The 15,872-nt window shown below is 43.4% G+C and overlaps 1 protein-coding gene across 1 annotated transcript; it reads right to left on the bottom strand.

Moving 5' to 3' along the window:
* Window positions 1-3,306: 3,306 nt before the first annotated feature.
* Window positions 3,307-15,748, bottom strand: LOC119433718 (trimeric intracellular cation channel type 1B.1). The gene is made up of 6 exons (XM_037700972.2): window positions 15,518-15,748; window positions 12,658-12,814; window positions 11,793-11,977; window positions 10,048-10,135; window positions 8,242-8,653; window positions 3,307-6,112 (listed from the first exon to the last, which is right to left on the bottom strand). Exons 1-5 carry the CDS (start codon window positions 15,636-15,638, stop codon window positions 8,350-8,352), a joined length of 855 nt encoding a protein of 284 aa, XP_037556900.1. The 5' UTR covers window positions 15,639-15,748; the 3' UTR covers window positions 3,307-6,112; window positions 8,242-8,349.
* Window positions 15,749-15,872: the final 124 nt, after the last annotated feature.

Here is a 15,872-nt window from a genome sequence, read left to right as displayed (position 1 = left end):
TTATGGACTGAAGGATGTGCAGCGCACTTTGGTACTCAGAATGTACCACAACAATTTACCCTTTTGGGGAGGGAAGGATGGGTAGCACAATTTGGTACACAGAGTGTACCACAGCCGTTAATCCTTTTGGGGACGGAAGGATGTGTAGCACACACACAAAATGTACCACAAGCATTAACCCCTTCGGGGACATAAGGATGTGTAGTGCACTTGATACACAGAATGTACCACAACCATTAACCCTTTTGGGGACAGAAGGATGTGTAGCGTACTCTGGTATGCAGAATGAACTACAACCATTGACCCTTTCGGGGACAGAAGGATGTGTAGCGTACTCTGGTATGCAAAATGTACCACAATCATTAGCTTTTTTGCCGATGAAAAAGGAACTGAGCTTGTCATGTGCGTACTTGCAAAAAAGATGGACGGGGCCAGCTCGCCCTGCGGTTTTTTTTTTCATGCGGGCCTGAAGACTTATTTTAGCTCCTGTGTTGTCTGTGTTTCTTCCAGGTGGGGCTCGCTTATTTTGTGCTTGTAAATAACATCAGATTGTGAAAGAAGCCGTTAAATAGTGAAATTGAGAGCATAGACTGACTTGTGTGCAGTGAAGCCCACCCTTATTGTCTAGATAACAACCTTTCTGACAAACTTTTAGCGTGGTTTTACTTTACAGGATGAAAAGAATCCTTTGCAAGTGAGGTTGGGAGCATAGACTCTCTTGTGTACAGTGAAGCCAACCTTTGTTACAGTGTAAAAGAAAATTGGCGGAACCCATCTCACGATGGCTGTGAACAGTAATGCGTTTAGCATGGAATCAATATAGCGACACAACCTATTGCCACTGTCGAAACGAGTTATGTATGAGGAGGTGTACTTCAGCGAGACTCCTCTTTCGCGCTACTATAAGAACACTCGGTGCCATCCAGCACCATCGGCGCAAAGCCTGCGCATGTCCTCTGAAATGCATGGCACGTCAGTGCGTGCAAACGCTGAGAAACGTTTCACGCGGCAACCGGACTCCTCTCTGCTTCTTTCTGGACACGCCGCGCTATCTAGTTGCACTGCTGAGAAGTTTCCATATTGTAGCCTCCGAGACAAGACGCGTGGCACAACTGCGAACACCGAGGATTGTTCCCTTGCTTGCTGCACCCTCAGTGGCACATTCAGTGACCCAAGTTGGTGAGAAGTTCATTGAAGAGCGCCGCATACCCAGTGCTTCCATGGCACAGCACGCTAAAGTGTTGGCTCGAAAGGCATTCAGTGAAAAGCGGCACATACCCACGCATTTGTGGCGCAGCCTGCTAATGCATCGGGTTGCCGTCATTGAGGAATCCTTGTGACGTGGGTTTGATTCCACTCGGCATCTGAGAAATGTAAGGGATCTTTTTCATGACTGTAGAGCGGCACATTCCCAGAGGCACATGTCTAGTTACCCAAGCTGGCGTCAAAGAGGTTCATTGAAGACCAGCACAGACCAAGCAACGCATGCCCAGTGCTCCAAGTCGGCGTCAAAGAGTTTCTTCGAACAGCGGTACCTACCCAGTCCCACGTCTACAGTGACCCATCATGTCGGCGTGAAAGAAGTTTGTTGAAGAGTCAAGTGGCATGTATGTACACACTGCCACATACGCAGTAATCCAAGTTGGTCCGATGGTTGGTTTCAAACTCCGTTACTTCAGCACAACAGCCTGATGCACTGCTCATTCGACCATGAACTACCCAGTGACTCGGGTAGGCGGGAAAGCGGTTAGATACAAACAAACCTACATGCATAGATACATACATAGCCACCGAAAGTGCATAAAGTACCTTAAGAATACTAACGCATTATAAATAATTTTTCTCTAGTAAAATATACCTTTTTGACAAATTTTTTGCATGGTCTTTGTTTTATGATCATAAAAATCATTTGCAGGCAAAAAAAAAAATTCGATCTAATTGGCAAGCTTTTTTTAAAATTCTTATTAAAGGGTTCAGCAGGAGTACATGTGTAGCAGAATCAGTACATGGAATGCACTTGGTGAACAGTGGATTGTAGCTCGAGGAAAGGATGCCACTGCCCGTTGTTGCTAGCACGGAGGTCCCATGTACTGTGAACAAGAAGCAAAGGCTTCGCTGTTAGTACGTGCATGTGTTGACGCTGACCTGAAGGCTGATAGCACATACTCACAATGGGAATTTGGTCAGAAAGCAGATTGTTTTCACAAAAGACGAAGTGAAATTATTATTGGGCATTGAGAATTGTACAGATGTCAAAAAGGCAAGCTTGCAGGAACTGTATGAGGTCCATTCAATTTGCACTTGTGTACTAGTATTTTATCAGTTCAACATGATGGCATCTGTACATTGCTATTTGTTTCACATCATTTGTTTCACATAATGCAGGGTTCATGCAGGACAAGTTTACAGCATTTTCTGCACTGTTCAGAGAGGAAGTGCAGGGCTCGTGCTAGTAGTGCCATGCTGGTTCTGCATGAGAAAGAACTGCACTGAACGGTCAGGAACTACTTCACTAGGTGCAGAGAGAAATGAATGGGCTGATAGTGAAAATGAATTTCACAACATTGCAGTAATTCGGTTCGTGAAACAACCTTTGACTTGTCTCTTGCCACCGATGAAGGCCACAGAACACTGATCAAGTCTTTTGGGCATTAATGCCAAGCTTAGCATAAATCAAAACTCATTCTCACCTGATTGCTGCATGGCCACTTGATGAACCTTCAACACACATGCCCCTGGGAGCATACAAATAAATAGCAAGTGCGGCTTCACTGCGTTGCAGAGCACGTGCATTGCAGTGCAGCCATACCTGCAAGCTGGAATTTTGTGTATAACACACTTGGTTGCCTCTAGAGGTAGCATTCTAATTGTTTGTTTTGTACCAGCTTAATTCGCTTGGGTCATAACTGTTACAAGTTGTGCTAAACTCATTTGCACTTTATTGTTGTCTGGTCCATTGATGAACTGTAACACACATGCCTGCATGAGCAATTAGCAAGTGCCGCTTTACGGTATTGCAGAGCACAAGCATTGCAGTGCAGCAAAACTGTAAAGTGGGATTTGCGTACAACAAGCACTTGGCTGCTTCTAAAGGTAGCATTGTAATAGTTTTGTACCAGCTTAAGCTTGCCCGAGTGACAGGTCGGGACGTAACTGTAACATGTTGCTTGTATATGGTATCTTTGTGCAGATTACCTACCTGCATGAAAAATACAATGAGATTGACCAGTCCTTTGGCTCGGATAAGCTTAAGCCAATATTAAACAGTAGCAAGCATTAAAGGAGAATGAAAACAATGTCCATGAGTAGGAAGGTGAACATCATTTATTTTATGCCTTTTATTGGCTTTCTCAATGCCTACAACCCTGAAAAGTGATCCGTAAGGAAAACAGTCCCTTGTCTGAAACATTTTAAGGATAACAAAAAGCAAGAAAAAAGGACTAGCAACACTATCCCTGTCAGAGGAACACCTTAAGCACTGCACTTTGCGTTCAGCCTATTTCATGTGTGCAGTGTGTCAACTTGCAACTGTGCAAGTGAGCTGTCGTCGGTATGGAAGCCTGCTGTGTCCTCCTAAATTTGGTGCACACAATTTTCCATGTGAAGGTAGACACTATGGGAGCAAAACACAACAATTTTTTGCTCAGCTTTAACAGTTGAGAACAGCAAAAAGTGGCAGGTGCCGCTAACTTGCTGCCAGGCTTCATTACAATGATGTGCTATCAAATCAATGGCTGCGCTAGTACGTGAAACAGCAGCACCAACACACTCGGTTTTCAAGTGCTAATTGTAACAGTGCACCACAATTTTTTTCTTACGCGTAAAGAGCATGCTGCAATGCCAACATCCATACTGAAGATGCAGCATGTAAGAAGTATTGCACATGTCGCCCTACAATTACACTGGAATACGAAGGAAATCTCGCTGAACAAATGTGCATGTTTGCAGACTTGATCTACAAGTATAAAATGTTGCATACATTAAGCCCTTGAAGGCTTCAAATTTCAAAATCTCAATGAACACTGTTCGAACAAGTGTATAGTCTTATTCACTTCAGGCTAAAATACCAGGTCAGCATAAAGACACAATACTTGGCCACTGATGCGAAAGAAAAACAGGTATTTCAGACTTTGTTATACCCCTCACACATAATGTGTACGACTTTCAAGGCTGTGAAACGGGCACATGTGCCGTAGGACATCATCATTTCTTCTGTGAACTTTCATTGTTGAGCCAACGCTAAAAAACTCTGTAAATAAAGTCATCGTTTACTGGACTGAATGGCAAAATAAATTAAAAATTAAAAAAAAAACTCCTAGTGCTGAACAAACTTCATCTGCTTATAGTATGGCTGAACGGTTACATGAGCAATTCTCATTGCAAGCTTTCGCATAGCTCTGCTCTATTTTTTGTTCATCTCGGCGCTGGGACTTCATGTGGTCGCTGATGTTCTTAAAGGACTTAAAAATGGACAGAGCCGAGCTTGCGAACGCTTTGTAGCCAAGTCCGAGCCAAGAACTGCAGCCCCGTTTATTAACGCCCAGAGGCTTTTGTTGCCACCACGATGCTGGCAGAAAACCAGGCTCTAAGGGGCAGCTTTGACAAATCTGACACCATATCTGCAGTGTGAATTCGTAGCCCATGAAGTGGCCATGTCTGGTTTATAAATGGGTGCCCTTGTCCCTGTAGGGAGTGGCAGCCTGCTTCATTTGGAACTGTGACAAGAGTGTCCAGTAAACATACTGCCACATATCCCATCCCCAGTCGCTGCCTATCAAACATGACTGTGGCCTGCCAACCACTTTCTGACCGAATTTTTTCTTCCCAAACCTGTGCCTCAACTACACTCTGCAAAAAAAAAAAAAAAAAGGCTACCAGGTAACCATAACAGGCACCCAAGTCTCAATACATGGCCTGCATTTTGTCATGACGTCCCATTAAAATTTGGCCTCCAAGGTTGGAAATTGAATCTATGATCATCCGCTCAGTAGCAGAATGTTGTAACTACTGACCCACTGCGACGTGACGGGCTGGTCCGCCAGTCGTGCCCAAAAGGCTACACAGTCTGAGCCTCTTGGGGTATAGTTTTGGCACTTGTCAGCTAATTCTTCGTCTTTCAATTCAGTCGCATCGCTCCAAAACACACTTGCCAGTCACACGTGCTGATGGCTTATCTCAAAAGCTGCAAAATATAACCATGTAAAACTGGCGTAGTATGTGTTAACCTAACTTTAACCTTCAACGTGTATACTACACAGTGCTCTATATGAAACATTACATATATATATATACACACAGAGGTGTGTTCATTCAGCTGTAATGCAAATAGTACTTATAAAAATTGTTCATTTTCATAAATGTACAGGAAGATGGGATTTCCTAGAGGTAAAACAGGCCTAGAGTTTACTATAAGTTATGTGAACATTATATTAAGCACCAGGAACCTGCGCCATACAGCCACCTGAACGCTAGAGGTAAATCTCAAGGCTGAAAACAATACATTTTCATATGCGTCATTGTGTGTAAAATGCAGTTTAGAAGGCGTAAAACAAAATTCTCAAACACAGAATAGGGAACAGTAAGTGCAACTTTTGACAATCAAGGAGAGCTTATTTTGAGCAGATGCCAGTTAAGTAGACATAGTATACGGCCCTTTAATACAGACTAGCCTAGAACATGCTCCATTCAGTGAGAAAATGCTAAAAAAACTGCAGGTGACACGATAGTGTGACAACATTTAAAACCACCGCCTTTGCCCCAACCAAGCACCACCTTCAGTCCTTCAAGCAAGAGACACAGCAACGTGTGTAGAACTGGGCTTTGAAATAAAAGACTCGAAGATGTCACTTGCATCTTGTATAAAAAGATGTAAATAAAACGGAAGTTTGTGCGGGAAGTTTGTCCAAATCACCGGGTGGGTGTGCGTTCAACAATCACAGAAGACGACAGCAACAGAATGAACCCAACAAACACAAAACAAGGCACACACTCTTGCGATTCTTCCTTGATGAGACTCCCCTGGCTCCCTTTTCTCCAACAAGAGTCCGGCGCTTGTCAGCAGAGAAAACTCGCTTGTGCAGCGGTAGACCCCATTTGCACACACACACACAACCTGAAAAGGACACAGAGATGAACAAGGAAGTACGGTCTACCAATGCAATAATTTACAGACAGCAAGATGCAAGAAAAAGCTGAACATCTCTGCAGTCTTGGAACACATCTTGGTTTATTATCTGAATTTCTCGCCTTACTAGTCTATGCACGCAACACAGTGTTGTACGACCTACAAACTGCTCGGAAGTTCAACATTTTCTCGGATCTCACAACCTGTAAGGCCTTCGCTCTGCTGATGGTGCTCGGAGTGTCGTAATTTACAAGTTATGTCTACTGTAGGGCAAAGACCTCTTTTAATTACATCTAATCAACCCTGTCATGACCATGTAATGCCAAGTCATAATCAGCAGCTTACCACTATCCTTGAAAAGAAAAGTGTACAATCTTTCATTCTCTCCATACTAATAAATGGGGCAGAAACTTTGAGGTAAACAAGGAAGCTTCAAATGTTAGGCGTAAAGTTAGGAGACTGGAAGACAGTGGTGTGGATTAGAGAGAAAACGGGGATAGCTGATATTTTAGTCAAGAGAAAAAAGAAGTTAGGCAGGCCATGTAATACATAAGGCAGATAACCGACTTGCAGACTGAATGCCAAGGGAAGAAAAGCACAGTCAAGGACGGCAGAGAACTAGTTGGAGTAATAAAATTCGGAAATTTTCAGGCATAACATGGGGTCAGCTTGCACAAGACAGGGGAAATTGGAGATCCGATGGGAGAGGCCTTTGCCCTGCAGTGACTTATGATGATGATGATAAATCAACTCTGTCCTGTTTCAACCAAACCTACCTCGTGCTCACACATTTTCTAACTGTTTCTCACTTTCATTGCTCCATCTTAATGTGCCACAGAAACAGAACCTTGATGTCACAGTCGAATACTAGCAATAACTGGCTTTTGCAGCAAATTGTTTTCAAAGTTTGTTGTGACTTGTTCTCACATTACAATTACCTTGTTACATTGGCGAGCACACGCGCAGCTTAAAGGTAAGCAGGTAAACAGCAGTGGTACTAAATCTTTCTTCTGACAGCCCTTTATAATTTATTTTCCCACACTGACTTTAAACAATGAATGTATATGATGCAGTCAGTGTGCGCTTCTAGTTCACTGTATCATAGCCACATCATTTTACAAGATGGCTGTGCATGTTTCAATCAATCAATCAAAATGAGCTTTATTTATACAATTCAAAGAATGCGTACAAGTTTGCTTCCATAATAGCTGCTTTTGGGTGCCATTACTCCAAAATCTCCTGTTGTTGCCGCATTGGGATCACTTTTACTATGACTATAATGCTTACATTAAAAACATAAAACGCAGCTTTGCAGTAATGGTAATATTACTATAGTGTTCAAAGCAAGACTTTTGTGATAGAACTGCTTATCACTACTGTTACTTCATTACGGCTGTTAAAAATGTTAATGTCTGGCAACTGCCAGGCAAGCACCTGAAGCAGATATGGAGGTTGTCTGAGGTTAGGTTAGCTTTGTCATGTGGCCTACAGACATGTCATTACCTGAAGGAGTACATGAAAGCTACAACTGTTCAACATTTGAGGCCCTTTAAGGGGTATTCACACAGGAGAAATCTTGCCCGTCAGTGTGAGGAGTGCACCTCTTGTTACGACATCACATTTCTATGAGAAGGTGCGACGCCACTGCCTGTACCCAGAGGGATAAGGAGCATTTGAGCGAGAGCAACACGTAAACCCCACTTGGTGGTGGATGCAGCAGCATTTTAGCCAGTGTCTGGCAACCTTAATAAAATCTCAAACCTTAATCAAATTAAGCTCCTCAAGAGGGCGGCAGTCATATTGCAACGCTTTGTCGATGAGGTCGTCACAGTCGCAGCAAGCGACCTGGCCACACTCTTGGAGGCGTGTTCCAAGTTCGAGCACCGGGATGGTGGAATATGGTATAAATCACCAAAGTGGTTTTATACTGAGTTTTACTCACTTTCCGCCCCAAACTCCTTGACCATGTGAGTGGGGGGATGTCTACGGGGAACGCTCCACAGCGACTGGTCAAGTTGCTCCTATATCCCTCGCGAAGATCTTCGTGTGAATACCCCTTAAGAGCCAGTCGTACCTCGCACCTGAGAAAATATGGTAACCTCAGCTATCGCACTTGCCTTGTTTTGTCGCTGGTGTGTCTCTGGAGGAAATTGGAAAAAAGAGGGAGGAAACAGTGACGTCTCGCAGTGAACACGACACGCAGAGGGTGGGAAGGGGCCGCGACGTCAGTCCTTTTTTTTGGTGGCTTCGGATTTTCCGTTCTTGGCAGCATCCGTCTTGCCCTCACCACCACGGCTGGAAGTAAGCGCCCGTCCCAGGGCGTCCCAGACTCCACCCAGGAAGACTGCGCAGAAGAGGTTCTCAAAGGGCAGGAACGGGTCGTGGATGCCCAGGAGCATGGCCGACAGCTTGAAGTAGAGCAGGAACACCACAATGCCCAGGTAGACGAGTGCGTGTGGAGCGGAGACGAACTCGGTCTTTTTGTCCAGCACGAAGATCACCGAGGCCACCAGGCATGCTTTTGTAGCGCTGCAGAGGGTGATGTGCAGCAGAAAAAAATGTGCAGTCATCAGAACAGCAATAAAATCGGTTCACTAAGAGTAACAAGATCATTGGAGCTAAATAACAGGATGCATTGAGAAAAAAAAAATGATAAGCTAGACTAAAAAATTAAAATATGGGGTTTCACAAGCCAAAACCACTATCTCATTATGAGGCACGCCGTGGTGGGGGACTCTGGAATAATTTGGACCACCTGTGGGGTTCTTTAATGCACACCTAAATCTAAGTACATGTGTGTTTTCGCATTTCGCCCCCCTTGAAATGCGGCTGCTGTGGCCGGGATTTGATCCCTCGACCTCGTTTAATGCACACCTAAATCTAAGTAGACGGGTGTTTTCGCATTTCGCCCCCCTTGAAATGCGGCTGCCGTGGCCGGGATTTGATCCCGCGACCTCGTTTAATGCACACCTAAATCTAAGTACACGGGTGTTTTCGCATTTCGCCCCCCTTGAAATGCGGCTGCTGTGGCTGGGATTTGATCCCGCGACCTCGTGCTCAGCAGCCCAACACTACAGCCACTAAGCAACCATGGCGAGTATATAACCTAGACTGCTGTGCTGATAATTGTGGTTCTGTCTGTTCCTACCTCTTGGTCAAGAACAATAACGGCTGCGGCGAGAGCCTAGGTGTGGTGTGGCAATGAACTTATTATTGTGTTCAGTGGTCTTGAAAAGAAAACTGCTAGGCTTCCGTGCTCTCTTTAGAAGACGCTTTAGCATGGATCTGACTCAAATTTTGCTATGCAAATAGTGCATTTCAAATTCATAAATGCTATCATTCAAATTCCCATCTGCCAACAGTATGAAGCCATTAAGTGCCGACCAGTCTGAATAAGATTTGTTTCGCCTAAATGATCGAAAGTAAAATGCTGGTGATTGCAGAGTTTGTATTGTGACCGTCAGATATTCCATTAAAATTGATAAAAATGGCTAAGTTCCAATTTATTAAAACCGTGATTACAACTTCAGTTAGATCCATTTCATATGTGAATTTTTATGACCACTGAAACTCAAGAGCTCCACTTGCTTCGCCGAGACAGGCTTTTAGTGGAGCCCACAAAGCTTGTGTAATTCAGTGGCCACCACTTTCAAAGGCCACTGAAGGTGGAGAAGGTGCATATGTGATGTGGATATGAAACAGCCTTTGCAAAGTTCCAGTGCAGCTTACCAAATTGTGATATCTCAAAAGCTACTTTGATATCTCAAAAGGCAGAGTGGCCATTCATTCAAGAAAATGAAAACAGCTTTGTTTGTGCCAGTGGAAGTAGCATGCACAAAATTATCACTTTTGGTACACCTCATCAACTTGACAGTTTCCATAGAAACTGAGTTATACCAGCAAGACAGATTGCAAAGACTCACAAGCTAGGCTGCATGATCTCCATGGCTCCTGGAGTCCAGAAGCCTCGGAGTAGCCGCTCGAAGATTTTGAGAAATGATGACCCGTTACCTGTAAATTGTAGCAGTGAAACAGAAAGCAAGTTTAAAGTAACTCTTTTGCCCTGCAAGTTCTTAAAGCGATCACACACACAGAGTGAGAAGTATAATCACTACTCTTGCAGCAAAGCACCCCTAGGCCTGTTTTTCTCCGAGAGGAATTGAGTGCTTCAGTTGCTGTTCTAGTTTATAATAACTTCAAATCTAGAGAATTAATGAGGAACGTTTGGTTATGGCAATATTGTTCTTTCATTTCGCCCCGGAATGGCAGTTGCTAATCGTCCTTTTGGATTTCCTATCAAGCAAAACGTAGTAAAGCAAGACATGGCTGGTGATGACTGTTATTTCGTGGTGTAGTGTGCTTTTGTAAATACCACATTATGTCCATGTGGCAACACCTTTTTTGTGCCAATTCATATCCTCCATGCTACAATGGCAGTAAACTTCAGCTGATGCAATGGTATCCACTTTAGGTTTAGTAATGTCCATGGCCTAGTATGTATTAAGGTGAATTCCACTAGCCTTTGGAACAACTAGTGAACAACTAGTGAACTAGAGGAAATTGTTTTCCACTGGTTGATACAGAACAAGCTCAAGTTTTCCGCTGTTCACTTCAAGTTAATTCACTAGGCAGCAGACACCTCATTGGTTCCGTGTTACATTTTATTTACAGGGCTCATGCTGGCTTGTAGGACAAAAATTCAAGAGTTTTCTTGCACTGACAATGAGGCTGGATTCAACTGGGAGTCGCATAAGCACCATGTTCTCTCGCCTGCATCTGTCAACTTATGCTGTGATCCAGTGCAGAGTGTAGTCTTTACTGCTGGCAAATTCTGATCTGTGAAATCGGAGAGTGATCCTGAGAGCTCGATCAAGGATTCAGGAATTCCTTTTGTATGAACGACTGGAATTTGCTGTCACTTTTTTCATGATGGTAAAATGTGTGTCTGCTGTCAGTTATATCAGTTGTGGGTAACCGGTGAATAAGAAAACACATTCGTCTCTAGTGCCCCGATGGTAACATGAAAGAACAAGTGGCAGGGTACCAAACCGGGCTAGTTGGTAGACATTCAAGGTGGATAGTGCAAACACAACAGGCAAATGAAAACGATCGTGCAAACACAAGAGGCAAATGAAAACGGTGACAGAAGTTGCTTATATTAGTAATTAGCTTATATTATAATTCAAATTTGCCAATGGATTGCTTAAGGTGTGGCAGCACTTAGGTATCTTTTTGTAAACAAGAATGCTTACCACTGTTTAAGCTGTCCACCAATAGTGTTGTTAGAATGTAAGTTTGCATATATTGGTTGCACTTGAATCATGCTCTGTATCTTTCCTTTTTTTTCTTGCTTTTCTTTCTTCGGTGTGCTTCCTTTCTTTTATTTTTTTTGTTCTTTGCACTTGCATCATGCACCTGTTCCCTACAAATCAAGGTACTCTAAATCAACAAGTTCCAGTTTGCACTTATCCTGTTTCCTCTTTTAACTTTTTATTGTATTTCCGCTACCTCCCATGAACAGGACACACACACATAAATGTGAAGAATTGGGACGTCAGCACAATGCTTGTTCACATCTGGATACTTATGCTTTAGTGTACATGCAAGAATGATGGCAGTCCACCATCAAGCTGACTTTCACACCCTGTCAAGCAAGCACATGCCTGACCTTTGACAACGCCAATGATGACCATGATGAGGTAGCTGTTGGGATAGATCTTGGCAGCGTGCATGACACCGTCGTGAACTTTCTTGCACCTCGTGACCTCCTTCATCAGTGCAATCACAAGCTTGCAGGGGAAGAACTTGCATATCTTGTACACGATGTCAAAGGGCGAGTAAAAGATGGCGTACCTGTTGCATGCCATTGAGAGAAAAGAACAACGCAACTGCAGTAACACAATATAATTCCTACATTTATAGAGTGCCAGTATTGGCTAAACAGCAAGTACTATTGTAAACTGTAGTTTGCAAGTTTCAAACTAACTACAGCTACTTCATGCAACTACATAAAAACTGTAGTTCATGGCTTATCTTTGCAGTTTCTTCTATTAACTGCACTGAAGCAAATTTGTCCAGGCAAGCTCGTCATATGAAAATGCTTAGTCTCGCTTAACCTAGCTCTAAGTGCTATAATCATATAGAATAAAAATAATTTGTCTGTGGTCCAAACATCTATATTACGCAATGCACATAATCTGAAGTGGCATGGCTTATTAAAAGCTGCAGGCCAAAATAAATTAGTGATGAACATTGAACATGTACTGCAGAAAAGAAACATTTCAGAGGCAACTGTCTTATACTAATGTGTCTAAAAAATATCTTTACTTTTACAGCAATGTTTTTTTAAAGAATTACTTAAGTCTTCACTAAAACTCCCAATATGCGAAAGCTTGAATGTTTAATCTGTTCTCCTATCTTCCCCCACAGTATGGTGATTATGGCGCTGTCAGTACTACAATAAAAAAAAAAAAAAAAAAAGAGGGAGGGAGATCAAAGAGAGAGAATTGTCATGCACCATTGGTAGCACGTACCACACTGCAGTAGCAAGCAGTATCTGCTGGTTGTTCTTGAGGGCTCCCAGGACAGGTTCACCCAGCAGAAATGCTGACAAGATCCCGCCAGCGAAAATGGAAAACATGCTCGATATCCAGCAGGACATTGGGTGCTTCCTCGAGAACAGCTGGGAACCTGCGGCAAAGTGCCATGTAGCTAGTGGTAAAACCTCATATAATTTTTTGCAAATTTCAATACTAGAAGCAATTTAGTGGTGTTATCACATACCTCACATGCAAACCTCAACTCTTGCTCTATTATATCACTGGCTATTTGTTTTATGCATGACATGAACTGTTCAACTCCATGTCTTCCTGCTAATCTCAAGTATAGCATCAGCTACTCCTATCATTTTCCATTTTCTTGCTAATTGCAGGGTCCTTAGCTTCCTTTCAAAATTTTCTTTATCCTCCCTGTTGCATTACCATTGTTAGTACTGGGAGAGCTGCTAGTATATGATGCTGTACATAGCAGTTTCTCATGTAGTTGTCATGTACTGCTGTACATGATAACTGTTTCTCACTGGCCCACACGGCAATGGACCCATGTCATGCAGTAGCATTGAGGCTGTAAGGCTAGTTAAGTTCTTCACCACACGGGACGGTGTTCAGAAGAAAAAGCAGATGGGACTGTTATTCATTCCACCCACTTCCTCAGCTGCGACTCATTCAGTGCTGGGAAGTACGCACCCCAATATGCAGTAGCACATTTTCATTGACACACATGTATCTTGGGAACTGTGACAGCAACAACACCCGTGATCCTTCCTACAAATATATAAAGGTGGCGTACAGTAGCTGGCATTTAGTGAGCAAGGATTGGCAAATATTCAAGACTGCTGACATTGGTCCAAGTGCTGAATGTATTAAGTGACATCTTTTGAGTGCTTCAGCTGAGACTATTCCAGTTCTATATAAATAGTTGTTTATTGGGTTTAACATGCCAAGGCAGCGAAGGGGCTATAAGGGATGCTGTAGGAGAGGGCTCTGGATTTATTTTTACCACCTGGGGTTCTTTAGGATGCACCCAAAGCTTAATGCATGCATGCTTTTGCATTAAACCCACATCCAAATGCAGCTGCCATGGCCGAGAGTCAAACCCACAACCTCATGCTTAAGCAGCACAATGCCACCTGCAGTCACTGAGCTGTTGTGGTATGCAATTCCGAAAGCTGTATGCACAATAGATTGATGTACCACAATAATGTACCACTGATGAGTTATCACGTACGTGTATCTTGGAGGGGACTCCAATCTGCCAGTGAAGTGGTGTGCATTTTTGATAAGACTGTTATTTGCACTTTTATCACTTTCTTGCAATGAAATGTTTAGCTAATGGCTCATCACACTGATATGAGATTAAATTTTTGGCAACTTGAGTTCAAACATTTTATTCTCGAATGAGGTACGTTGAATGCATTTCATGTTATTTAAATTCCTACATAGCAGTGGCTGTTTGACATCTATAGTCCTGTATAGAGTATCGATCCTGCCATAAATCATGGTGTGAAAAAACAAACTATGGAAAGTGAGCTCAATAGAATTAGAACACACTTTTTTTTTTTTTTTTAGTTTTGTGATGAGTTGCACGACCGACTAACTTTCGTTACTCTCATTTATCATCTGGCCACTGCTCCTGGTTGACTAACTCTGACAACAGGTACGGTATGTGCCACTTGGGCCAATAGCAAGGCACAAGTAGAAATATAAGTGAAATAATGTCACTTACTGCGACCTAGCCTAAAAGAAAACAGGTTGGTCTCAAAATAGCAACAGTGACATCTTAATTGGGTGAACAATTTAGGTTGCATATATGCTCCTGTTTATTATACATTCTTATAGTAAGCAGGACAGCTTGTAGGTTTGGACAGCATATTTGGGTGATTTTGTTTTCCTTTGCACAACTGAATGTGGTTGAGGAATTAACGTGAACGCATCAGCTTTATCGCTGTTCACACGTACCCAAGTGCTTGAGGAAAGAAAATAGAAAGTACGTGCTTCAGTATGCAGACAGAGTAAGCAAAGACAAGAGCAGTGGTAGGTAAATTGGCGGATCTTAAAAGGGTAGTGTGGGACTTGCTGTTGCTGATGGTTGGGTTAGCTTGCATTTTAGAAGACACTATAAAGCCCATTAGGAGGATAACTTGTACACCGCTAACATATATATTGGTAACAAAGCCCATATGTGCACGTCTGATGCGTGGAAAGCTCGCACTGTAAAATACGAATCAATTAATGCGAAGAGAAAATGATTAGTCCAGTTACAAAAGTGGCATTGTGTTGTCGACGCGTTGCAAGTCTAGCTGAGATCTAAAACAATGCCAGCGAACGACTGTTTTCTTCTTTTTACTTCGAACGTCTAACGCGTGTTCTCAAGCGTAAAGACCGCTCACTGCGACAGGTAGACGATTTTAAGCGACACGCTACAGCGATATGCCACTCACGCACCATTGCAGGAAAGCCTGCGAGCGAGCTTTCGCGAACCACGAGCGAACTTATAAGGGGCCCCCAAAAAAGGATCGCGCTGCTCCACCAAAGTTTACTTGAAGCTCGCAGCATTCGCTACGCTCAGAGGCAATCGCCCAGCGGGAGTCACGGCATCAGCAAGTTCGCGATCAAAAGTAAAAGATCAAAAGATCTCCCGCAACGTGTTTAGTTTCCGACGTGCGCCGCACGCCAATGCCAAAGCGAAAGAGAAAACAGTGCGCCGCGATCGTCTACTGCGAGGCTTAGAAAAGCACCCTCTCGAGATACTTGATCGTTTTGTTTAGTGCTTGTTTGTTAGCGAATTGTTCTCTCAAGGGTACAAGAGCTGGGCCAGACCCAGGGTTTCGCTTACCGGCTCCTAAGTCCTCGCGCAGGTACAGGCAGGTGATTATACAGTGGGCAATGTCGAAGTACGGGTACATTTTGAGCTTTGCCACCTGGTTGGCGACATCGAGAAACATTTCGGGATCCATTTTTAAGTCCTTTGCAACTTCGGGGGTGCCGGAGCGCCCGCTCGCCGTTCGGGATTCGTGCGGAAATCGTAAATAGAACGCGCAGCGGGGCTGGCTGCTACTAGCCGGACCCTCTCTCCTCCATCGCGCACGCGCACAAGGTGATGGAAAGGGCAGGAGAGCGATTTGAATAGAGAAATAACCGTGGAGTCTGATGTAACGGGAGTGAAGTCCACCGGTTCTTTAAATGTTGGC

The sequence above is a fragment of the Dermacentor silvarum genome, chromosome 11 (assembly GCF_013339745.2).
Source record: "Dermacentor silvarum isolate Dsil-2018 chromosome 11, BIME_Dsil_1.4, whole genome shotgun sequence".
NCBI classification, from domain to species: domain Eukaryota; kingdom Metazoa; phylum Arthropoda; class Arachnida; order Ixodida; family Ixodidae; genus Dermacentor; species Dermacentor silvarum.
Note: the sequence above shows the minus strand (reverse complement) of the source record. Positions and strands in the feature narration are given on the sequence as shown.

Coding starts and splice junctions, on each gene's coding strand:
- LOC119433718 (XM_037700972.2), bottom strand. CDS start 15,638: ATGGATCCCGAAATGTTTCTCGATGTCGCCAACCAGGTGGCAAAGCTC. Junction 11,978..12,657: donor CTGCTTGCTACTGCAGTGTG/GTACGTGCTACC, acceptor GGCATGCAACAG/GTACGCCATCTTTTACTCGC. Junction 10,136..11,792: donor CATCATTGGCGTTGTCAAAG/GTCAGGCATGTG, acceptor TACAATTTACAG/GTAACGGGTCATCATTTCTC.